Here is a 24,814-nt window from a genome sequence, read left to right as displayed (position 1 = left end):
CGTGTTAAATATATTACTGCTGGGATATGGCGCCTCGGAAATCCCGAGTCTGTCCGGAAAGTCCCGAGCTGTGACGCCAGGCAGCAGCCGTAGCGACGCTTGTTGGACAAGCCAAGGGAGCAAAATGGCGGATGACGATATAACGCTTGATGGGAAACCTCTACAATCGCTCCGTGTAGCGGATTTAAAAGCTGCGCTGGAGCAAAGAAATCTCCCCAAAACTGGACAGAAAAATACGCTTATAAAGCGACTAAAAGGGGTAAGTTTTTGCTCATAAAAGCGCCTCTGTCGAGACTTGCTAAGTTCAGCAGGAGGCAATAGACGTCGGGGGTTAACGATAGAGGCCGCAACTGTGATAAGCTTGAAGCGGGAATACATAAATTGTTGAGTATGTGCCATCACAAACGAGCAGCATTCTGAGTTTGTGTTTATTATGACAACACCGCTCAAGTGTTAACCGCTATTCTGAAGTATTGCGTTGTAATAACACAGTGCAATGTGTTGCCCACTCAGTAATGTGCACCTGTCAAATGTAGGCCTGTGCCGCTGAGAGTAAACTGACTGCGCACACGGTGTACAGACAGGCGCGTCCTCGTCCATAGTGCGACCGCGCACTCCACGAGGACGCGCCTCACGGAGTAAACACATTTTACATGTTCCGTATTATTGAGGAAGAAAATGTATTTTGTTTTTTATTGCTGTTCAGCGTGACTTCAGTTTGCATGGCTACATTCATTATACACTGTAGATCTGTCACAGTGACGATATTTAAACTACTACTTTTTTTACTTTGCTACTGGCAAAGAAGTATAATCAATGTAAGGTATATGCGACTGCGTTCATCGATCATGTTTTGACAGACTTGATGAAGTACAACTTGCGACAAGCCCTTACACACAGACGGTGACAGGCTTCAGGTCACATCATTTGGTTATATTCAGAGAATTTGTTTGGAAGGGAAACTAAGCAAGCCTATGTCAAAATGTCAAAAGTAAACCCGGGCATTTTGTGGTTCAAAGCAACAGTAACAAATGAGAATATATGTTTTTTTTTATGATTGTGTAATTTCCAATTTTCATTCCCATCTGTCCACATTTTCTGTTTTTCTTCAGGCTCTTATGTTGGAAAACCTGCAGAAGTCTTCTTCTCATGGTGGGATACAGCCCAATTCCCAGGTTAGAGTGTTTCCTTGCTACTAATTGGTACGTAACATTTGTTTAAAACAGTGCTGTTGATTAGTCATTGTGATTTTAAATCCATAGATTGGAGAGGAGATGAGCCAGAACAGCTTCATAAAACAGTATTTGGCCAAACAACAGGAGCTTCTCCGTCACAAACTGGAGAGAGAGGCACAGCTAGAGGAGGAGGAGATTGATGGTATGGTGACATATATTTATATAATATTCTGTTGGATAAAAAAAAATCACAGTTTCATGACAGTTTTTTTTGTCATGCTCTCTTAACAGAATGCCAGGTTGAGGAAGGAAAAGACCATTTGTTGGAAAACCCTGCCTATGAATCAAAGGTGATAAGAAATTGGCAATGCTTATTATTACATTCTCAAAATGTTCATGCTGTCTTTATACCACACTAATATTTGCCTTTATTTACCTTTCAGCATTCTCTGGCTAGGATGGAAGAAAGGCAAGTGGGGGAATCATTTGGTCATGATCTAATGGCTTATGCTTCTGGAGATACTATACATGGTCTTCATGGTGTGGAGTTTCAAGAGCCTCCAGGACCTGTATTTCAACGTTTTTATCAAGGACAACAGGAACTTCCAGCACCTTCTCCACCACGTGCTGTGGCTTCTCTGTCTGTGCGTGTGCTTGGGGAGCCCAATTGCCAAGGACTTCCTCCTGCTGTGCCCCGGATTCAAGAGAAGGCAAACACCGCACCCAGTGACCCAGCTCCCCCTGCGCTTCACCTCAGCCGCTCTGCAGGGGTGGCATCAGCAGCCCGTGAGGACAGTGAAGAAGGGGAAGCGAGCGATGACGACAGTGATGACGACGACTGGGGTCCTGCGGCTTCTCGAAGGAGCAGTAAAGTAGCTCCTCAGCTGCAGCCCCCAAGTGCTGCTGCAGCCTCAGGTAGATCCAAACGAAAGCTTCAGCCTCCACAGCATATCCCCCCCCCCCAGCTTCAAAGCCCGCTCCAGCTACGACACCCTACTCCTCCTCCCTCTCCTCCTCCAAACCTTTTCCCCCTTCCAGACACCCCAAAGCAGAGTCCACCAGATGCCGATCCGCCCTCAGGAGAAAGGTCAAAGGGGGGCACTCTTCCATCAACTGCTATGCAAAGGCAGGACTCTGACACCAGCTCACAGTCCAGTAGCCCTGAGCCTCCTGCACAGCGCCGACCTGGGCCTCTCTCTCTGCTGGTGCACAGGATGGAGTCAGAGCAGGCTCTGGATGAGACACAGTCCACCTCAGCTGCCGATATGTCAGGGGAGGAGTCACAGCCCCCTGTTGGGTCTGTTAGCACTGTGGATGTTGGCAAATCGTTACCACACAAGCCGGATCGTAAAAAAGAACAAGAAAGCAGAGACAAAAGAAAAAGAGAAGAAGAAAAGGAAAAAAAGGATTTTGAGGAAAATGAACAGCACGGTTTCCATTTGTCAAGAAGGCAGGAGGTACCAGACACCAGCTCTTCTAAAGTAATGTGTGAAGTCCAAGATTCTGATTCATCATCAGATTCTGACTCATCTTCACGCTCATCATCTGAAATAATGAACAAACCAACCAGGCAGCAAAAGGTGTGTTACCAAGTTATATAGACGTGACTTTTCTGCACTATTGTAAATTAATTTCTAATGAAATAATCACATTTTTGTGCACAGGAGGCACACCAACGACAAAGGAAGGATGAGTTTGCACAGTCTGAAAAACACCTCGGGAAAAGGTAAGTAAACATGTTAACACAAAGCAAAGTTCAAATTGGCACTGCTTGTGATTATGATGAAGCATTGTGTCATGGATTCATTATATTATTCTCAAAATGCTTTAGTGACCATGGACTAATAGTGGTTTACCCTCCTGCCATGCTGATGTCAGTTTGATTCCTGGACCATGATTTTTTTTGGTCATGCCTAATGATTCTGAACATACTTAAAGCTCACATGAAAGGTTTTCATATATTTCAAATTATTACTTGGTTTGGTGGGATAGTACCCATAGGAAATATTTATCATAGTTTTACAACGGTTAAGTAGCAGTTTGTAGAAAAAAAGTTAAGAAGTTAAATTGTGCATAGTTTTAGTTTGAATATTCTAAGTTTTGGCCCTTGTTTACAATACAGTACAGTTATGGAAGTATCTCTACTCATGTCATATCTGCTGCTGGTGTCAAACCAGGAAGTAAAATGGCAGACTACAAAAAGCAAGGCAAGATTTTTAATAAAATTTTAAATATAATTCCGTTACCTATGCTTCAGTGAATTGAGTCATCTGTCATATACCCTGTAATGTAATATTCTTTATCAATTGCCCTCTGTAAAATTCATTCAAGTTTGTATTAGATTGCAGTAATGCATACTTCTACTTTCAATATTATTACTCAACTAATATATATATATATATATATATATATATATATATATATATATATATATATATATATATATATATATATATCATGACGTTATACAACTGTTCACGTGAGCATGCTTTTATAGTGAAATTCACTGCGCGGAACTTGTTTTACACTGTAGCAAACGTGACTCCGGTCTCTGCAAGCCAACATGGCCGTCATGCATGCGTTGCATCCCTGATACCGACGCAGTGTACGCGAATCAGCAGTAGACACAAACGTGACCGTTTTTTTTTTTATTCCGCGTTCCCGATTTTAACCCACAATTATCCAGAGTCATTGTCGCGAAGAGAAGTCCTTCTCCTTGCGTGGTTTCCTTTTACCCTGGGCGTTATGCTATCTGAGGGCAACAAAAACGGGTAAGAATGAACCAGAAGGCGGCTCAAGGCTTCAAGTATCTGGCTCTAGTTTTCCTACAACCAACTAGCCTGCGTTCGCCGGTGTTGCTCGACGTTACATACCAAGATGGCAGCTGCATGTACATTATCCATGAGTTGGCTAGCTGTATCATCATATAACATTATGCCATGTTCTGATTGTGAGAGCGTTACATGCTCGTCCATGTGAGGTGCGCGAGAGGAGCCTTTTGTTGGGTGCAACAGCAAGAATTTTCGGGGGACGGATTCTTACTAGTTCCTGGTAGATTATCTGATTTTCCAATATTTTTGCACCCATAATATTTGTAATCAATTATTCTGTAAAAGACTAGAGGACTGACTTTGGCTTTCACACAGGTGGCAGGGAATTGTTCACGTTGTTGTAGATCTGCAGGTATATTATTCGTAATCTCCCAATGATTATTGGTGAAAATGCTGTAAATTATATTTTTAGCTTGTGTAGCTGGCTGTAGCTGGTAATGATCTCTCGGTTGTCAGGGGAGATCATTAAAGCAGACATCTGTTAGTTGTACAGTCAGCGTGAATGGGCCCTTATGCTGTGATATCACTCCCAACGACACAGCCACTCATCAGCATGTCCCCTGGGAGCGAGTGGGAGACACGTTTCTTTTGCTTTGTGAATGGTTGTTGTTTTACTTTATTTCAAGTGTATGATCAGAGCTTAACAGCTTCAAGTGGCTTCTAACATAAATATAATGCAGCCACATATAATTGTATTGGCAGATATTGTTCACTCTTTAATTTGCATATAAGCTTGAAAGCACAAATATTCCTTTTTAGCTCACAATCAAGGTGCGTCTTTGGTACAGCTAGCCAGATGTTATCTTTTACATCAAGGGCAAGAAAGGTGACGCAGAATTGAGACCAGTTTCAACATTTTTAAATCTTAAAGAGGGCACAATGCTGCCCTAGTTTGATAAACTCCCGCTAATGGTAGTCTAGAGCTGGATCAGTGTTACGGCTTTTGCCATTGTAACAGGTAAAATGTTAAGCTAATTGCTTATGGCACTACTAGCTTGGCTGTCTCATTTCCACATTCACTTTTTGAAATATGATAGTAATCAAATGTGAAGAATGGTTTGTATAATCTTCATCAATAACTTGGATGAGATATATCTGTGTAATCAGCTATTATAAACACTAGATGGACTGTGGGTGACCCTGGGTGTCAGTTCCCTTCTGAGGTATTTATAGTAAGAGTGACCCAGATCACTGGTCTTTCACTGTTCTCCTCTCTTTGCTTGTTCTGTACATCACGCTTATTGTGGATGGTTCTTTTCCACGAATGCTGCGGATACATTAACCAGATGCCAGAACTGATCAAAAATGTTTGTCCATGTTTTGTTTTGTTCTATAGTGAGGTGTCGGAGCCTAGTGCAGCTGCTGTCACTGAAGAGGAGCCAGACTCTGAGAGCTCCATGGCTTTGCCAGCGGCTTCTGGGGCAGAGCCAGAGAACAGTGAGGGTCCTGTGGAGGAGGTAAGCTCACTGAGGGAGTGGGATGTCCAGGTATTTGTCCAGTCTCTCACACTAACCTATGGCCTTCTCCTTTACATCTTTGCATGTTCTTCACAATTAATCCATGGAGGAATCAAAAAACAGCACAGCCCAAACATTTTACAGCAAACCATATTAAATAAGGTTTTCTGTGCTTGGTTTTGTGTGTCTCAAAATTGGCTAATTATGTCATTCACCTGAAAATAATATCTCCATTTATTTAAAAATATAAAATGTAGGACCATGTTGCAAGTGATTGGGTTGTGTTGCAATTGAGACCTCAAGACTGATTTCACAGTTTTCTTTATATGTTATACCAAAACAATAGTTAATCTTGTAAATTTCGCATCATATGTCTGTTTTGGCTGTGCGGAGTGATGTTGAGTGCTGATGTTGCCTGTGGTTGTTAAACAACCTCCAAATTTCACTGCCTTATCTGCTCCATTGCACTTCGGCAGGCACTGCCCTACAAATATACCTCCAGATCATGTTGTATTGAATGGAAGTTGTTTAGTTTTTTGTTTTTTTTTCTATCTCCCAAAGCAGATGTCCAATGTTCTTTTGGGATTGTAGCCTAGAGTTTGTTGATATCCATTTTTTACATATCTTACTGCTTCCAAATTATACTGTGACTGATGGACTACATAATCAATTAAACATACAGTTAAAGCCCAATAGTCTGAAAAATAAGTTAAAATTATATGTTGTGCCTAAATAAACCAGTTTTATTTTATTATTTTTATCTTCCATTTTTGGTCAATGGGTCAGTGATCAGAAAATAATCACCTTTACGTACCCAATATTAAAATAAAAGCACTAAATACAAATCTGCTGTTTTCCACAGCAGGGTGGCAGAGTGAAAGACTAGGGTCGGCAGTCCAGTGAAATTTCGGATTTTAAATTTTGTTGACTAGAGTGCATGCTGTGTGGGCCTACTCAGATGCAAGGGCTGTTGATATCTGCTTCAGATCACCTGCAAATCAATCATTAATATTGTTTGTCTCTACTAGGGATTTAATGCAAATATTTATAGTCTCACTGGAGTGGGACATGTAGAATCTGTTACCCGTTAGAGCTGGGAGGCTGCAGAATGTTTTGTGAGTGCATGGTATGTTTTCTTTGCAGTTTGCATGAGAATTGCACCCTCTCACCACATGGAGGGCTGTTTCTGTTCATTTGTATACTCTCTCTCTATGAATTCACTTTGTCTTGTTCACTATCTGCCTTCTTTATCCCTATCCTCCTCTGGCTTTTGTATCCCCTCATGAACACCTCTCACTATATATTTTATGGTGTGACTGCTGTTTAAAACCCCACTGATTGCTTTGTTATGAAGGTGCCCATGCCTCTTCCATTGCCCCTAATGGTACCTGCTGCGTACTACTTCTACCATCACCACCAACACGATCACCTTCTCCACTCCTCTTCCTACTCCTACAAGTCCTGTCTCGCTAAGCCCGATCGCAGCGCTGGTACCTGAGTTTAGGCCTGTTTGAGAAACGCTGAACCAGCAGGATGTGCAGCTCTCATCACACCAGCGTCAGCAGCTACAGGGGCCGCCATGGCAACTGCAGCAGCACACAGTTGTCATGGAAACCAACACTGGCCATGGAAGCCATCTTTGCCTTTTCTGAACTGAACTATATCTAAAATAAGAACTCAGGACACGTCCATTAAAGGCCTACTGTAATCACATCCTTATTCTGGAACTTTCCTTCCTGTAAAGCATGGCTGCCCTCTGTAGGTGTGATGGAGTAAGGACAATGAGGACAATCTCTTTCACAAATTCCATTGGCTGTGGAATTTTATTTATAAGAATCCGGGCGCATAAAAAAAAGACCAAAGACTGTAATTAGCTTGGCTTGTCTCGATTAAAAAAGCTGGCCACATTTTGTGAAGGGACAACTGGAAAGTGATTGGAGGCGCTATCATTGCCACAGAACGTGGTTTTTTCGTCCAATGGACATGCCATGATGAACTTTTTCTGAACATTTTTCCTGATTTTAATTGAATCTGCCTCTGCATGTTTATTTTTTTCGGAATGCCAGCCAGAATGCCTGAGCTTATATTTTCTGGTTTTATTGGATCACGAGAAAACGACAATTTCTCATGGATTATTTGACTAATGGAGTGTTGAAAAGAACCCGCCACGGCCAATGCTGTTAAATGTTTGGACACTAGGACTGTTAACATCTGGACATTTATCTGGACTTTGCTGTCATGGAAGTGTACACATGCTTTCCCTTAAAGACTTGAAAGAGACTCTTTGACCAACAGTCAATGAGAAATGCTGACCCCATGCTGAAAAAAGTCAAATCAAGAGATCAGTTCCTGTATGCTGACCATTCTGCACACTCAAACCAAGCCCCGCCCATTCCTCTGCCTTGACTGATTGGATCCATGTTGCCTAGATACAGTGCACAATGACGTGCGGTGGGCCATAGTCGAGCCAGTAAGGAATCAGGTGTTAAATGGTACCAGGATATGACTTATTCCTATAATATACATTTAAATACGATAATACTGTGAACAATTTTCTTATATTCTAAAGTCCCCTTTGCACTTTTAGAATTCGTTTCTTATCAGACTTTGTCGCACAATTTTGGTTTTATAGAAATGTAAAAGATGCATTTTGAAACATCAATGATGCTAAATACTGACGGGTCTTAGGACGTACATTGAGGCTTTTCACCTCTGCTCATCAATTGTGCCTGTTCAAAGTTACCATAAGACAAATATAACATAAATAATACCTAGCACATAATATCGTGAATGGACACATGTACCATGTGAACTTGGACTTAAGTAATCTACCTCAGTTTTGATTTCTAAATTATTGTATAATTAGTTTTCTATTTTGAAGTCCAGTTGTGTTTCAGAAAACGTCAAAACTACTTTTGCACAGACATGCTCATTGGTTTTAGTAAATCCAGTCTGGATTTACTATTGAACTAGCACCCAGCCACAGAGCCTCTTGTCAGCTTTTGATAGGAACATGTCTATACTTCATCAATAAGCAGGGCTCACAAGATAAGGCCATGCAATGTTGAGTTGTAAATAAAATCATTGCTTAGTTTAACTTTGAACACAGCTGATTGTGTTAGACTCTGACACCGAGGGTCCCGGGTCCAGAGCTGGGACAGACTCCTCCTGGAGCACTGTCCCTTAAAGGTGTTTTGTTCCCATTTTTGGATTTTTTGGATTTGGATTCAAAGTGGAAAAATAAGAGACAACGTACAGATATTTCTGATAACAACACTCTTGCAGAGCTTCCTTTAAGCTCCGTGATGTCTTGAATGTTAATAAAGCTGCTGTTGTATATAACTAGCCCAGAGAAAGAGAAGCAACTCAGTAACATGGGCTCCTTTGAGCAGAGGTGGAAGGCGGAAATGTGTTTACAGTGTCTTATCGACCAGTAAATGTTAGGTTAATATGGTTCAATAGGAACCTGCTGGGCTCTTGTTACTCCCCTGCCCCTCCCTCCTCCACTGTTCCTGCTTCACTCGTATCTGTGCTAATGTGTCCAACTTCAGGCTCTGATCTTGCCCCGCACCCGTGGGGTTTCTGTATGTTCTCTCTGTCTTTTTCTGTTTCCAGAGCACCACTACGAAGGCTTTTGCTGCCCGCAAAATATCCTTGACCAGTAAGTTGCAATGATTTTTAATTCTTCCTCTGGCGCAATGAAAACAAATGTTCAACCATTTGCAGAACGTATTCTGTATGGGGCTTAGTTTGTGACCACACATCAAACAGCATTAACCTACCTCATATATGCATTTGGAAGGAAACAGAAACTTTTGTATTGTGATTATCGCTCTAATTCAACTGCAGGCAACAAGATGTCTCCAGCTAGTGCTGAACGAGGAACGGGTGAGCCTGAAGCATTGAATGCCGGAAGGAAGAGGCGATGGGGATCCAGCACAGCAACCACTGCTAAGAAGCCTTCCATCAGCATCACCACAGACTCTCTCAAGGTGCCATAGAAACACAGGAGGAGGGGAATATTTGTAGGCCTTGTCAGGGCACAAGAGGAAAACATATTAATTTTATGTTTTCACTGTAATGTAATTTTACTATAAATTATATGGTACTGGAAAATTCTCAGTTCTAGTCATAATATTTTATATATCCTTCTTTAAAACTGAATATTTATATGTATGTATCTCTATTCAGTCTTTAATCCCTGACATCAAAGTCAATCAGGAAGCTGTGGTAGACCTTCCTGCAGAGGAGCTTCAGTATTCTGGGGATGAAGACACCATGGATAGCACCCAGGATGACCAGGACAACGGCCTGAAGATTCAACGCACAGTCACACAGGCAAGAATACATCTTTGAAAATTGAGTATCGTGACAACACTACTAACTTTATTTCAATACTACAGAATAGATTCAATACTTCATACAGATTCTAATACCACAATGAAAATAAAAAAAATATTTACACAATAGAATGTGATTTTCAACATTAAATCATAGTACTTTCAATTGTATTACTATGTAGTCTTATATCTAATCCCTCAGTTGTCCATGTAGTTTCCATAGTGGTCCTACTATTCCATAGTAGTCAAGATCATTCTAAAGCTAATCAGGAAACGTTCATTTCTGTCCTCTACTAGTTTTAGTATTGATTAGTAAATTTCGATACTTTTGGCAACCCTACTCCAAATACATCTTTGTACATTCTGTGTTATTGCTTGATCACATTTTGCTCATCTGCAGGTAGTTTCAAGCGATAGTCAAAAGAATGGAGGCAATGAAGAGGGTGAAGGAGAAAAAAACGATCAAGAAAAGCCCCTCAGAGTATCCAAAGACCGACAAAAGAGTAGTGTTTCCGAGGAGGCAATAGAGGCTGCAACGTCACCCAAACCTGGAGAGGCCAAGAAAGGTGCAGTGTTACCCTTATCATATTAAATTTAAAGGGCCCATATTATGATATTTTCTAGTCTATTAGAGTCGTTTTGTTTCATTCACACAAACCCTGCATATACCCTGCATATATAGGCTGATTTCTTCTCTCAAACGGAAAACACTGTGTTCCACCTTGTGATGTTATGTAGTAATACAGGGAGTCCCCCTTTGTGTTTTTAAAATCCATACAACTTCACTACAGTCATGAATTCTACTCAACAAAAGGCAAAAGTTAGTTGCTAACTTAAACTACAACTACATGACATCGAGGTGGAACAGAGCATTTTGAGCTTTGGAGATGTAGACAGCCCAATAGTAAAAGATTGCTCAAACATGTATGACTGAAACCATACACAATTTCAGGTATGTTTTTGATGAGGTAACAACATTTAAATGTGGCTCACAAGAATCTATTTTTTGTAATATAGCAACTTTAATCTCATTGCATAATCTTACCACAAAGTTGTCTTCTTTTTTTTTCTTTTTAGTTTCTCCCAGTGACACCCTGGTACGCCGATCTATTAGTCAACAGAAGTCAGGGGTTTCTGTTACTATTGATGACCCCATCCGCACAAACAGGCAACCGTCACCACCACGAGGAAAAGTGTCCAAGATCATCCATGTGACCAATTTAGTGAGTTTGTGTTCAGATGGGCAGTGTTGTTTCAATTAATTTTTTAAATACTTCAAATGCTAGCCCTGTCATAATAACATTCTGAAATATGATATATTGGTGAAGAAAGTATAGATGATAGTGGCATAATGGCATTCAATAATCGTCTCTACTCTCTATGCATATATATATATATATATATATATATATATCAGTTTTGACATGCAAAAAAACCAAAACAAAACCTTTTCCTTGTTTTGCTCAGACAAATACAGGAAAACACATGACCATTATACCACTGTATACTGATAAAAGGAGTCATGACACAGTGATTCTTGAAAGAATCCTCTGAACTGCAATATTTTTAAGTCACTCCACCTTACCAGGGTATAAAGCCTGACTCAACTAGCACACAAAGGGACATTGCCAACCTATGCATGTTACTGCTACTTGCATTTTGCTATTTTATATTCCTGCTAGGGGTGGACTACATGCCAAAAAATGAATGGCATGATTGTCTTTAAGCCAGATCACAATTTCAGTTTTATCACAATTCATGTAGACTTAGAACAAGCAGATGACTTTATAACTTAAAAGGATTAGAAAAGATACTGAGAGTTCATACTTTACTTCATTTAGGGCCTTAGCGAGGTTGACCAACTTTGGGAAAAGTGTCTGTTTGAGCTTAGAGGTGCATTAATCAGATGAACACTGAATCATGATCTGACTTTATGACCAAAAACGCATATTGTCACATAGATGAGATCATAATTAAATTTTTAATCACCATATTGCTCAGCCCTAACTCTTGCACTGTCTCTTATATAGGTTCGGCCCTTTACAGTGGGTCAACTTAAAGAGCTGCTAAACCAAACTGGAAGCGTGGTGGAGGACGGCTTCTGGATCGATAAGATCAAATCCCACTGCTATGTCACGGTAAGTTTTTGCTTATGTTTCTAATAAGAATATTTTAGGCTCCATGTCAAATGTTTTTCCTTTGTCCATTCAAGTACTCTACAGAAGAGGAAGCAGTTTCTACCAGAAATGCCCTTCATGGAGTAAAATGGCCTCAGAGCAATCCCAAAGTCCTCAGTGTGGACTTCAGTGAGCAGGATGAGGTATTGTAAAGGATATCTTTATACGATCATAAACGCACATTACACATTAACCTGATCAATATTGTTTTTTACTATTGTTTTTGACACATTGGTTCAACAGATACATGAAACATCACTAAAAATAAAATAAAATGCAATACAAATAATGGCTCTAATCAACTTTTAATCTCTGTCACAACTTGATGAGAAATGACTGTGTCCGTCACAGCTGTCCTTGTGTTGATTGACAGAAATGGCTTCAATTCCTCCCCAATAACCTCACCATCCTCAGTCACATAACACTCTAGTTTACTCTATATTACAGTAGTTTATTTTATTTTTATTTGACCAAATTTTTTACAGAAATGTGCTTATGAGCATTTGTTACAATTGTTGACTCTCATGCTTATTTCAATTGTTTTGCTCTCAGTTGGACTTCCACAAAGGCATCCTAAAAGTCACAAAGGAACCAGACCATAGCATCCCAGTGCCCAGTGGACCTCATCAGACCAGACTGCCCCCACTCATGCCAGAACGAGACCGAGATCGGGACAGAGAACGGGAGCGTGACCGAGGACTGGGTGTGGTCCGGGATCTGTGGGCGGAGCGCGAACGGGAGATGGAACGGCGAGAGCGGGCGAGGGGGGAGAGAGAGTGGGACCGCGACAAGATCAGGGAGTTTGCTCGACCAGGGGAAGACGCACGACGATCAAGATCCAGAGAACGAGACCGCAGGAGACGAGAGCGGGCCAAGAGCAAGGAGAGGAAATCTGATAAGAAGGGTATGAGAAGATGCCATGGGTTTAGTATAACTGTTAAATAACAAGATTTTACTTAAAATGTGTTGTTTTTTTATTTTACAGAAAAGGGAGACGAGCCTCCAGCCAAACTTCTTGATGACTTGTTCTTGAAAACCAAAGCTGCTCCATGTATATACTGGCTCCCTCTTACTGAAGAACAGGTTTGTTTTATATGTTTATTTATATTTACCCATCTACTTACCCATCATTCACTGAATAATGGAAAAAGAGAATCCTCAAATAACAAATGTTGTGTTCTGGACTGATGGTGTCCATTTGTAGATTCAGTCTGTCAATACATAGGCTCCAGGATGCATGGACCAGTTAACTAGTGTAGCCTCTGTTGTTGAACCTCCTCAACAGTGTTGATATTTTTACATCTTCAACCAGCTCCACATTTGAGTCATTTAATTTAATAATTTGCCATTTCCATCCCCTTGTGAGCCAAGTTGTGAACCACATAAGAAGCCAAAACCACTGCCATAAAGAAGCCAAGGCCAAAGCCATGATCTGCACCACTTTTAAAAAATACATATGGTGTAATTTGGTAATTAGTGGGTGGCACAGTGTGGGCGTTGTTTTAATAAATTAAATGGTAACTAAACACTTATACTCCACCCACATTGACATTTCAAATGGAGCTAATAAACAGGGCAGTGCCTGGAGTAAAGAAAAGAGTGAGAGAAGAGGGGCAGGTCTGGAGGTATACAGACAGTGTTATCACATTAATATGTATCCACATTTCAAATTCCACCTCTGCAGCCAGATCAGAAATACCTGGCTGTAATCAGGGCAATCCTTCATCATGTCACCAACTTATAGAAACTGCAGAGGCCACTGAAGGCAGCACAAACTTAGATTTAGGTGTTTTTGACCAAAAAGCTGCAAATGTACCTAGTTTACACTAAAGTTGCCAAAATGAATAACAGTTGATCAAGCTATTTAAACACCATATACACAGATAAGTAACGAAAAATATTGGATTCAGTGTGAAGTTACTTTGCTCAGATAAAGTTGTTAAACTGTTTTACATTATTTTTGTTTTTTTATCTTTGTTTTCTATTATACCTTGAACAGGCAGCACAGCGAGTTTTGGATCGCACAGAGCGCAAAAAAGAACGCGAACGAATACGCAAGGAGATGGACGAGGAGGACAAGAAGCGGGAGGAGGAGAAGAGGGAGAGGCTGAAGGCTCGGGAGAAGGAGAGTGGGGTGGGTGGGGGGGCAGCTCGGCGTGTATCTGAGGGGGACAGAGGCCGGGAGGGAGAGCGGAGGAGGGACAGTGCTCGTGGGCCCAGGCGTCTCTCCGCTGGTAATCCAAGACGCTCCCGAAGCCGCAGCAACCCCAGGGACCGGCGACGCTGAGGGGACTAGTGCAGGCAGCTTTAGAGCAGACAGGTGGAAGTTATTGGGGACAGTTGGTCTGAGCTGATGAGGGTCCTCACCACCTTCTACTTTTTGGTCCATTTCAAAGCTGGTATGGTCTTCCACACACCTTACCCCACCTCCATAGATTCCTTGAACACTGTTTTGGTTCATGACTCTGTAGTAGTTTCTTTGTCTTCCCGCTGCAGAGTACCATCCATCTTTGTCCTGTAGAGGGCAGTGCTCCTTTTACTGTTTCATGTTGGTCTTTCCTCAGTCAAGAGGCTCCCCTTCATTTTCCCACAGAGGTTTTTAAGGCTCGACTATTTTAGTTCTGTGGGCACACACTTCCTTTTTGCGACTCTGTAATACCCATCCAAAATAGACCCTGTACATTTATGTATTACATTAGTTTTTATTGTTCAGCACTGAGATTTCTTTTACACCAAACAGATTTTTCTTTCTTTTTTGGACATGTTTGTATTGAGGCAAAGGATGGTGTTTTACTCATTGTGTATTTCAGCCCTACATTGTCAACATGGTGTTTGATCATAAAATATTACTTTTTGAGAGTAAGCCTACTGTGTCCATTTGGGAAAACTCCTTGATTTCCTAATCATATATAATACAAGGTAAAAGAAGTTTGTCAAATAAGAGTAATGGTTATAGTTTTAATAATTTTGATTTTAGTTGAATTTTCTTTTAGGTGCTGAATGTACTGAGAATTGAAATGAATAAATGGAAATGGTTATCAATGGTGGTAGTTTTTGTATCAGCAATATATGGAGAGACATTTATTACTACATACAGAAATTACAGTGATCTTTTCTCCCAAGTTTATGAATTTACATAATCATTGTTACAGTTAAGTCAGATTTAAGTGCAAATGTTTTGCTAATACGTATATACACAACAAAATCCCTTGTTCTTCTACAGCAAACAGACACCTCTGGGTTGGGAGTAAATGGACAGTAGTTTCATTCCCGATGGTACAGTAACAATAAGAATTACAGCAGGCACATCATCTGTCCATGGGGCTGGTGAAATGTCCTGAACAGCAGTTTGAAAATTGTCTCATCTTCGCTACAACTACATTGAAATGTTAAGACCAGCTTAGACACATCCACAGGCGATCAGTGTGCATTGTGAGAGGGAATGTTTTGAGGGGCACACACTCTGCTCATGTGGCAGGAGTGGCACAGCAGATGAGAGTCCAGTGGGAAGCACTGTGATCCAGGTTTATCAGAGAGCTGCTTTCCACACTCCTATAGAAGAGCACAAACAGGAAGTAATGACATGGGACTCTAGACAAAAATCAAACTGATTCACCTAGGAAGTCAGGTTCATTTAAAAGTGGACAACTAGTTTAAGAATCTAAAATACTAAAGTTATCAAAACTATCAAAAAATCATACTAATCCCTACTAAATGGTCTCAAAACGAGATATCAATTTCAGCAAGTATCAATACTAAAAAAAATTCTCATAGGACAGAGATGAACCTTTCCTGAAAGATTTTGAGCTGTATCAGAGCAAGTACAAGACCACATAGACTAGTATAGGTCCATGGACCACTATGGAACATACTTGGATGACTGAGGGATTACACAGATATAAGGCCATGTGGCAATATACATTGAAGTACTATGGTTTAATGATGAAAATTACATTCTATTGTCTAAATAAAATTATCATGGTATCGCAATCTTTACCTTATCATCAAAATAGTTTTACTATCATGACAACACAAACAAATACACTTGAAATCATGTCCTCTACAGGGTTTTCATTTTATTTTCAAGTATTTTCCCCACATTTATTAGATATCATTTGATCAGTTAATTCATTGGTCTTTAGTTACCCCATAGATCACACTTTGTAAAAAGGTTATACAGATTCTCTGGAAGATCAATATGGAAATAAATTAGGAAATTGTCTTCTAAAACGTAGGGCTCCTTTGGCTGACCCAGCAAAATTATTACGATTGCCAACCACAGGAGCCCTCAGTTTCACAGAATATTTTCTCTGCTTTAAATTTCCAACATTACTTTGACTCACCTCACAGTGGTAACACTCAAAGTGATAGTCCTTGTTCATAGATACAACCCTGAGGATCTCTTCACTGCCCTGTAATGACAACAAAAATAAATAAATGCAACAGATTTATACACAAGCCAAAGGTTTATGCAGTTTCAGGAAATGTGATTCATCCAAAGTTTATTTAGGAAACATTTAAGAAACTGTACTGTTGCGGTACAGTCTGTCACTCATTGTACACTTGGCCTAATGCCTAATGTAGTGTGGTTAAAAGTATTGATATAAAATCATATTAACTGGACATTTGAGTTTTTCTGAACAGTTCATCATTTTGAGCTTGATCAGGATTAGTAAAAGATCTCACTGTACCATAAAGAAAGTGCTATTATTTTGTTAATGAAAATTACATTCTATTCATAAAACAGAGTATTTTTTATCTTCATTATGATGGGTGATATTGGAATTGAGTACCGAGTCAATTCCTTTGTATCAAAATTGAGTTTGGATTTTATTTATCATGACAACACGATACAAAAACTTAGTTTGTCTCACTTCATTAGTGACATAAACTTAAGAGAAGACGAAAATCAACCACACACGCACTAACCTCAGACGGCAGGATGGGTTGTAAACAGGCAGCACATTTAGGAGCAAAAGTCCTGCAAAAATGAGAAATTGTCGTACTAAGTAAAGTAAACACCAAACCAAGTAAGAATTTTGTTCCAATATAAACTTTATCATACCCCCCCCATAGTCTCCTGTATGAACAGTCTAAAAATGACCTAGACCAGGGGTGTTGAACTAATTTTGGTCTGGGGGCCACATACGACTTAATTTGATCTCAAGGGGGCCGGACCTATGAGCGCATGCGTTGCGTGGCGTCGAGAAGAAATTTTTATTTTTATTATTATTTTTTTAATTCTACAATTAGCAAAACTAAAAATGGGCGCAACTAAATGGTATATTTATCTACATTTTTTATGAGCCTTAAAGATGATGATTTATTAAAAACAATTAACAAAAAAAATTTCAATTTTTGCTGAGTGTATTTTTATTACAAATCAGCTGAGGGCCGGATCAAGCCTGTAGGCGGGCCGGATCCCCCCTGGGCCGCATGATTGACACCCCTGACCTAGACTGCATTGGCAAATAGACTTGCTCACTGTATTATCATAAACTTATAAAATAGACTACCTTGGTCAAAATGACTGCTTAAAGATTCAATATAGGCAGTAAGTGGCATTTATACTCAACAAATTGAATGAGATTAAATAATTCAAATAAAAATAATGTGTGCCACCATAAGCTTAATGAAGTCTATGAAACACTGTGACACCTTACTTGTTGTAATCTGCAACACAGTAGATATTGCTGTGTTGATCCACAGTGAAAGGAACGCCATCCAGAGCCTTGGAGCAAACTACGCAGCGGAAACAACCTGGATGGTATGAATTCCCCACAGCCTGCAGGATCTGAGACCAAACACGGACAAGATTATCATTTAGATTAGGACATGTCTGTTATGTCCAACTCAGGATATGCCCTCAACATCACAAAATTACATAAAAATAACAAATACAAACACATTGCAAACATTAAATTACTATTACATTCTGACAACCTAAAATCTGCTTCTGTTCATTCGTCCTGCTTTTTGGGAAACACCTTTTTCAGCTAACGTAATACAGAGCTTTATATAAATCTGAAACAAACATTCCTGTAAAAATCTGTCGTGGGAACCCAAAGAGCAGTCAAGTCAACCATGTGAACTCTCTCCTGTGGGAATTCTTGAAACGCTGGGAAACAGATAAAGTATGTGTGTCTTAGCCCCCTAATAAGTAGGTCTGTGTTCCTTTAGTCGTTTAGTCAGTTAATGAGTCGATGGCGTCTTAGTCGATTATTATAAATTTTGGTCGACTAATTATTTTATTTAGATTATAAGGATTTATATGCACAAGAGCACGAAGAGGAAGGCATGGAGTGAGCTAGCTGTAGATTTGGGAAGGAAATCATGAATGCTTTTTTACATATAAATACTGTTTCCTATTACTTTCAGTTTAAATAATGTTTGTATCAACTCCTGTGCATTTTTTCAGTGCAGTTTGGGTCAGATACATGGTCAAGTTATAGATACTGAAAGACATTTTGCCACAAGACCTTTTAGTCGACTAAAGGTAGAGCATGTCTTTAGTTCCACACACATTTAATTAGTAGCACTGTAGTTGACTAAAGAAATTCTTGGTCAACTAAAGTTGTGTTAAGATCACTATGTGTACATGCAGAACCACACACCTGTTCAAGAATAAGATGGCCACACACACTACACTTCTCCGCAGCCGCTTGGAATCCTGAAAACTGTAATTAAAAGCAGAGATGACCATATATATCTATGTGTGAGCGAGACTATGACAAAACACCTTGGCCTCATCCCTTACCATGTAATCCTCTTTACAGTATACAGAGCCGTTGACATTGTAAAAGTCCTTGTTTCTCAAGGTGCGTCCTGCAAAATACACCAAGAGCAGACAGAATTTAGGAACATAAAACCAGACAAAGTAGATACTTGCCAATTATATAACACAGATATGAGTTTCAATAGACCATTTCTGAATTTGTTTATTGTATAATTTAAGGTTGTCAAAAGTATAGAACACTATATACTATACTAATCAATACAAAAACTAGTATCAAAACTAACTAACTACTAACTCATTAAAGCGGGTATCGACACAAAAAATAAAAATCACATAACTGGATATTTTTAATTGGACTTCCTAAACAGTTTCATTTCGGGTTTTATCAGAACTAGTGTAAGACCACATGGTATAATAAACAAATATATTATTTTGTGGAGAAAATTACAATATTCTCTAAACAGTAGTATAATGTTTTTATTAGATTAGAACTCGCATTTTGAAGAGTAATTACACACCTTACAGATATTAATCATAATTTGATCTGTAGCATAATTAAATCAAATGACAAAAGTGATTTTGCAAGGCCATGAGTGCGTGTTGTCAAAAGTATCAAAAATCAGATACTAATCAATACATACAGAAAATAGATACTCATTTGAGCAAGTATCAATACTGCAAAAAAACGATTTTGGAGCTTTCCTGAACACTTTAGTGTGATCTTGAGCTTTATCAGAACAAGGCTGCAAGTGCGTTTCTAAAAATGTTGAGTTTTTACTGTGTTTTGGGAGCACTCACCACATGAGACGCAGGTGAAGCAGCGAGTGTGGTACAGACTCTCCAGTGCTTGGCAGGCATTGTCGGCTCCATACACTCCTTTCCCACACTTCACACACGTCCCTGCCGACACAAAGGGAAAACACAAATGGACAAAACAGGCATTAAGTTGGGAGTAATCGCTCAGCGGCTTTTAGCACTTAGTTTACGACACATTCCAAAAGGATGTGTCTGAAATCCAACTCTACACAGTGTCAACACTTGTAAATCCTCTCTTTCGCACCACCGTGGGGTATTTCACACAGTTAAAGCCCGGTTACCCATGCCAGCCTGTTTGCTCACTCACTCGTATGCGTGTCATCAAAGGGAAAATCCACCGGATATGACTTGATCAATGGAAATTATTTTTACTTTTGAAATGTAGGGCTGTAGTCAACTAAATAAATTCTTGTTCATGTAAAAACAAGTATTTATGCAGAAAGAAGTACTAGGAAACAATACATTTATATAAAGACAGATTAAACTAGTGAATCGTACGAATCGTGAATCCTGAAATCATAATTTCTTGCAATGATCAGCTTCTGGCTACATCCAATTCATTTTCAGTAAAAAATAAAAATAAAATGCACTGTAGAGCAGACCACAGTTTGTGGGAATAAAGGTTAAATTAAATATGTCTTTTATTAACCTTATTTTTTTCCTGTCAAAAAAACAAAGTTGAATACAAGGAAAATAAATTTTTATTTTTATTTTGGAAAATAAATAGTCACTTTGACTAAAGGTCCTATTACGCAAAATGGATTCTTGTGAACTTATAACACCGTTGCCTCATCAAAAGGTGTGTTTGTTTTAAGTCCTTCACAAATTTGACTAACCCTTCATTACTGCTGTCTACATCTTCAAAGCTCAAAATGCTCCGTTCCACCTTATGACGTCATGAAGCAGTAGTTTAAGTTACTTTTTGTTCAGTAGAGATGGGTAATTCAAATGATTCCAGTGAAGGTGTAAGGAGTTTAAAAACAGTCAGACACTGTATTACCACATAACATCAGAGGGTAGAACAGAGCATTTTCTGTTTGAGAGAATAACCTAGATGTGCAGGATTTGTGTGTTAAACATGTGAATGACACAAAACGCAACTCTGGGTATGCTTTTGATGAGGAAACAGCATTATAATACAGATCAGAAAATAGTAAAATATGGGCCCTTTAACAATCTAATAATTCTCAAAACTCAAAGTCTTGTACTGGGTATACTCAGTTAGCTCTATTTCAGTTTCTGTCCGTTGCTTCTCATATGTGGCTACTGTGGTGCCACACAGATAGAAAATTCCTTAACTTTCCGGCTGCTAGGCTCTTGGACAGTGCCCTCTAGTATGCAGCCAAAAACCAAAACCCGAGAGGCAGGACTTACAGTTGTCCTTAAATATACTGCCGGAATTGCTGCATATAGAATTAAGGCTTGGAAAGAACAGGGATGGGACCACTTCCAGGGACTTTTTAGGGTTCAAAACCAAGAGGAGTTTTGTACAGTAAACCACCCGTCTTTGACCAACACCAAGACTGAAAGCCTTTTACAACATTTTTATATCACTGCTGCAGCGCAGGTTTACAGTAAATTTGTATTTTGAATTTGGGGCATCCATTGATCACATCAACCTAACCCAACCTTTAAAGTGTATATGACAGGTTAGAACAACACAATTCAATTTCACTAAAACATAGTCAACATCATTACATTTAAGATTTTATTTAGAATTTTGCCTAGTCTTTTCTAGTTTAAAATTTTACTTCCTAGTTGAATATGGACAGCAGATATGAAATTACCTCTAGGCATGTCATAACTGTTTTAGGACTCATTGCTACTTCCTTATTTTTCCAACTTTTTGTTTTGTACTTTTCTTCACGAACTATCCCACCAAACGAGGTAATAGTGTGGAAAAACATCAAATCAGCCAAATGCACTTTAAGAAATTTACGTGCTAGGCAGCCATTTTGCAATCCTGAAACTCTTGGCACATACACTTTAAGAAACGTATTATTTTGTCTAATAGAGATCGGAGTACAGTATTGTATGTCCCCTCCGGGCACGCATACCTGAGCAGAAAAACAGGCTACAGCACACCGCCCATGCACACGCCACAGCAGCGGCATTACAGACTTAAATACACAGGCACACTGCGTTACTGTGGCCTGAAGTCACTCCGCCGAAACACGCCCTGCCGCAAAGAAACAATATACACATCACAGCGCACACAGCAGCCAATCAAGAACCTGCAATGACTCAGAGAGGAGGCTGAGGCCGCACTTATCTCCAGACATGTAATTTGCCTTTACACTAAATTTTACAGATTAAAACCAATATGAATGCCCTAATGAGGCGAACTGAGAACATCCACCTTCGCCTGATTTTACTTGGCTGCAGGTTGGCTGTTGTCTGTTAACTTGAACTTGTCCTGATCGGTTTCAAACACCTAAGCATTTTTCTCTTCTCTTTTTGCCTGCTAGTGCGTGCTATGACCCAGCATGTCTCTGCAAGTTCCAAGGCACCAGTTAACCATCCATACACTATTTCAACTATTAATTTGTTCATCCTTGCTTGCATCCAGCCATTGCACCCTTTCATTTAGAGGGAACCCTATGATCGGACACTAAGCAGTGAGGAGGACAATAATAACACAGCCTGCTGACTTGGGGCAGTTAGAAATGCATGAGATGCATTAACAGTGATGCCACAGTCCTGAAATATGAAAATGACTTAATTGTTGTTATGAGTACTTTTCAATCAGACATCCTGCTGATTGAAGTCTCATAAAAACAAAGTACCATACATTTATGTTATTGACATATTATTTTGCATTTGTAAAATAACTATGATACTGCAACACAAAGCCTTACCAAAGTACTCTTGTCGATTCTCTGTCACCTCTCTGGGCCCTGAGGAGCCTAGATTTTCTAAGGCTTTGGCTGGTCCTGCAGTGGAGGCCTGTGTAGTACTTGGTTTGGAGATGGCAGGAGCACACTGCTCCAGTTTCAGAGATCCTGGGAGCCCCTCCCCTTCCAGAGCTGCATCCCGGATCAACAGCCTGGTTAGCTCTTCTTGGTACCTGGTCCCTGGTTGGTCAGAGTAGCGAGCCCTCTCTCTCAGTGCTTCTTTACCCTGGGCCCCAGCTTGATGCTCATCCCACCACTCTGCACCAGTCTGGTAACACACTGCAGCTGGACTGCCTACAGCTGGAGGGTAAGAGTGGCGACTGTCCTGACCAATGGGGGGTACACCTGCATCTAGGTACTGACTCCAGGCCTCTACAGGGGTCATCCCAGACCGACCTGGGGGTCCATATCCACACACAGAGCCGGTGGGGACAGAAGGGGACTGCTGTGGGGTAGGCCCACCAGAAGTTGAGTAGCGCGAGTCATAGCCCAGGCTGATACCACTGGTCCGGTTACTGCTGCAGCGGCTTCCCATAGGGCTACCCCCACCACCACCGCTAGCTGTGCTGGATGCAAAACTAGACCTTGGGCTTACCAGCACAGACTCCTGAAGACTCAGAGAAGAGTAGGGGCTGAGGGTTGGTCCTGAGGGATAGAAGAAGCCCCCTCCCATACCTCCTCCGCTCACCTCAGATGGCCGTTGAGGAGGGTGGGACAGGGAAGCGGGCCTGGGGCTCTCCCAGAGGTCACTGCCAGTGCTCAGCCGCTTGTAGAAAAGCGCCTCTTGCAATGAGAAGCGCTTGTGTCGCTCAGGCTCGGGAAGATATCCAGTCTCTCCCAAGCCCCTGGGGGATGAACTGTACCCAGTGACGGAAGGGTATGAAGGGGGCACAGACAGTGGAGGAGGCTGGGACAGGTATTGCTGCCTCATGACCAGCTGTTGGAGCTCCAGAGAGTAGCGTCTTTGATTGAGTGACACCTTCGAGCCAAAGGGGTCACACTCAGGGCCTAGGCCAGACTCCCGCCTCAGGTGGGAATCAACGCCTTCACCAAAGTAACAGGACGCCCGCTGCTGTGGGGAGCGCCGCCTCACTGGTGCCAGGGTGGAGGGGTGCAGTGGTGGTTCAGTGTCTGGGGCCAAGGTCGTAGAGCTCTGTGAAGATGTCAGAAGTTGAGGTGCTACCATCCCAGATCCAGGTCCTCCTCCTGGAGGCACTCTGGTCACTGGGAGAGAAGTGTCCGTGGACGTTACGGGGGGCAGAGAAAATTGTCCCAGTCTGGAGGGTGAGGCACTGGGAGCCGGGGGCAGAGAGCTACCAGTGGACACAGGAGTGTTGGCATTACTGTTGTTTGCGTTGCTGCTTGAGTCATGCTTCTTCTTTGAACTGTTGAATTTCACACTGCCAGAGTCTGTTAGCTTCAATTTCTCCAATAACTTGCTTATTGGCCTGTCCATAATGATACTTTGTGTTAAGTCCCTTTTATATTAACCGATAAGTCCAAAAGTAGGCAAATATTTCCTCAAATACAGTATGAGGATTTGTATAACAATAATATAAAAACTGGCCTTAAAAGTAGCTGAAAGCCAAAAGACTTTTAGAATAAATACAAAAATATAAATAAGACTTCAGGGACATGGATTGGGTGGATACATGGCTAGTCTTCTCTGACTCATTTGGTTAGCCTCATGTGGAACACACACGGACACAGGTATAGGACTGGAGACTCCATTGGTTTAGAAAATCTGAGCAGCTCCAGTCAATCCCTTCAAGCGACACTTTCCGTGACCTATGGCCGTGGAGGGCCTCCTATGTGGGCCCTCGTGTGGATCCACGTTTGCGTTTTAGTAACGTTTTCCAGTTCAACATGCAATTTCAAGTTATTTTGATGGGATACTTATCCAGAGCGGCGTGAATGTCTCGCCCTAAGAACGTCCTTTAAAAACACAAAGCGGCTGGTCACAGCAGAGTTCAGCTTCATGTGGGTCCAGTGTACATAAGGATATTCATTCGTTTGGGTTCAAAAAGTCGACTCACCATGCGTCTGCCATTCATCTCAGAGTCAGGTGTGCTCAGAAAACACAAACATACTGAAATTAACTGAATGAAAATTCAGGCGCTGAGGTCCGTCTCCTCTTGTCTGGAGATTATATGATCATTGCAGTTTTTTAAAGCTCAAATCCTGCCCGGGTCTGAAGCGGAAAAGTTTGCAGATCGCAAAAACAATGTTAAAAAGTGCTCGTTGTGATCACTCCCGTAGACAGATTCAAGCGAGAAGCTTCTGTTCATAAAATCCTTCCCGTGTGCCTTGCTCGGTCGACAACTTTGTTTCTTTCTTTCTTCCCCCTAAATAATTACTTACCTCCCCCTCTCTCTGCTATGGTCAAGC

The 24,814-nt window shown here is 40.8% G+C and overlaps 2 protein-coding genes across 2 annotated transcripts; one reads left to right on the top strand and one right to left on the bottom strand.

The window, feature by feature from the left end:
* Positions 1-90: 90 nt before the first annotated feature.
* Positions 91-15,022, top strand: acin1b (apoptotic chromatin condensation inducer 1b). The gene is made up of 17 exons (XM_033983548.2): positions 91-259; positions 1,113-1,175; positions 1,263-1,377; positions 1,467-1,525; positions 1,619-2,755; positions 2,840-2,901; positions 5,343-5,463; positions 9,079-9,124; positions 9,313-9,455; positions 9,655-9,801; positions 10,204-10,369; positions 10,881-11,026; positions 11,834-11,941; positions 12,016-12,123; positions 12,533-12,884; positions 12,966-13,063; positions 13,980-15,022. The coding sequence occupies exons 1-17, from the start codon at positions 125-127 to the stop codon at positions 14,265-14,267; spliced, it is 3,294 nt and encodes a 1,097-aa protein (XP_033839439.1). The 5' UTR covers positions 91-124; the 3' UTR covers positions 14,268-15,022.
* On the bottom strand, positions 14,971-24,814 carry ajuba (ajuba LIM protein). The gene is made up of 9 exons (XM_055228816.1): positions 24,463-24,814; positions 22,391-24,361; positions 19,515-19,616; positions 18,738-18,805; positions 18,595-18,657; positions 17,644-17,774; positions 16,910-16,961; positions 16,324-16,392; positions 14,971-15,532 (listed from the first exon to the last, which is right to left on the bottom strand). The coding sequence occupies exons 2-9, from the start codon at positions 23,880-23,882 to the stop codon at positions 15,401-15,403; spliced, it is 2,109 nt and encodes a 702-aa protein (XP_055084791.1). The 5' UTR covers positions 23,883-24,361; positions 24,463-24,814; the 3' UTR covers positions 14,971-15,400.

This window comes from Periophthalmus magnuspinnatus, chromosome 18 (assembly GCF_009829125.3).
Source record: "Periophthalmus magnuspinnatus isolate fPerMag1 chromosome 18, fPerMag1.2.pri, whole genome shotgun sequence".
NCBI lineage: Eukaryota > Metazoa > Chordata > Actinopteri > Gobiiformes > Gobiidae > Periophthalmus > Periophthalmus magnuspinnatus.
This window is presented reverse-complemented; position numbering and strand designations above follow the sequence as displayed.

What these genes read in the sequence shown, in the direction of transcription:
- acin1b (XM_033983548.2), top strand. Translation starts at nt 125, where the DNA reads ATGGCGGATGACGATATAACGCTTGATGGGAAACCTCTACAATCGCTC. An exon ending in GGATACAGCCCAATTCCCAG is followed by an intron (nt 1,176 to 1,262) that starts GTTAGAGTGTTT and finishes TTAAATCCATAG; the next exon opens with ATTGGAGAGGAGATGAGCCA. An exon ending in AGAGGAGGAGGAGATTGATG is followed by an intron (nt 1,378 to 1,466) that starts GTATGGTGACAT and finishes CTCTCTTAACAG; the next exon opens with AATGCCAGGTTGAGGAAGGA.
- ajuba (XM_055228816.1), bottom strand. Translation starts at nt 23,882, where the DNA reads ATGGACAGGCCAATAAGCAAGTTATTGGAGAAATTGAAGCTAACAGAC. An exon ending in GCCATCTTATTCTTGAACAG is followed by an intron (nt 17,775 to 18,594) that starts GTGTGTGGTTCT and finishes GTTTGGTCTCAG; the next exon opens with ATCCTGCAGGCTGTGGGGAA. An exon ending in TGTGTTGCAGATTACAACAA is followed by an intron (nt 16,962 to 17,643) that starts GTAAGGTGTCAC and finishes TCATTTTTGCAG; the next exon opens with GACTTTTGCTCCTAAATGTG.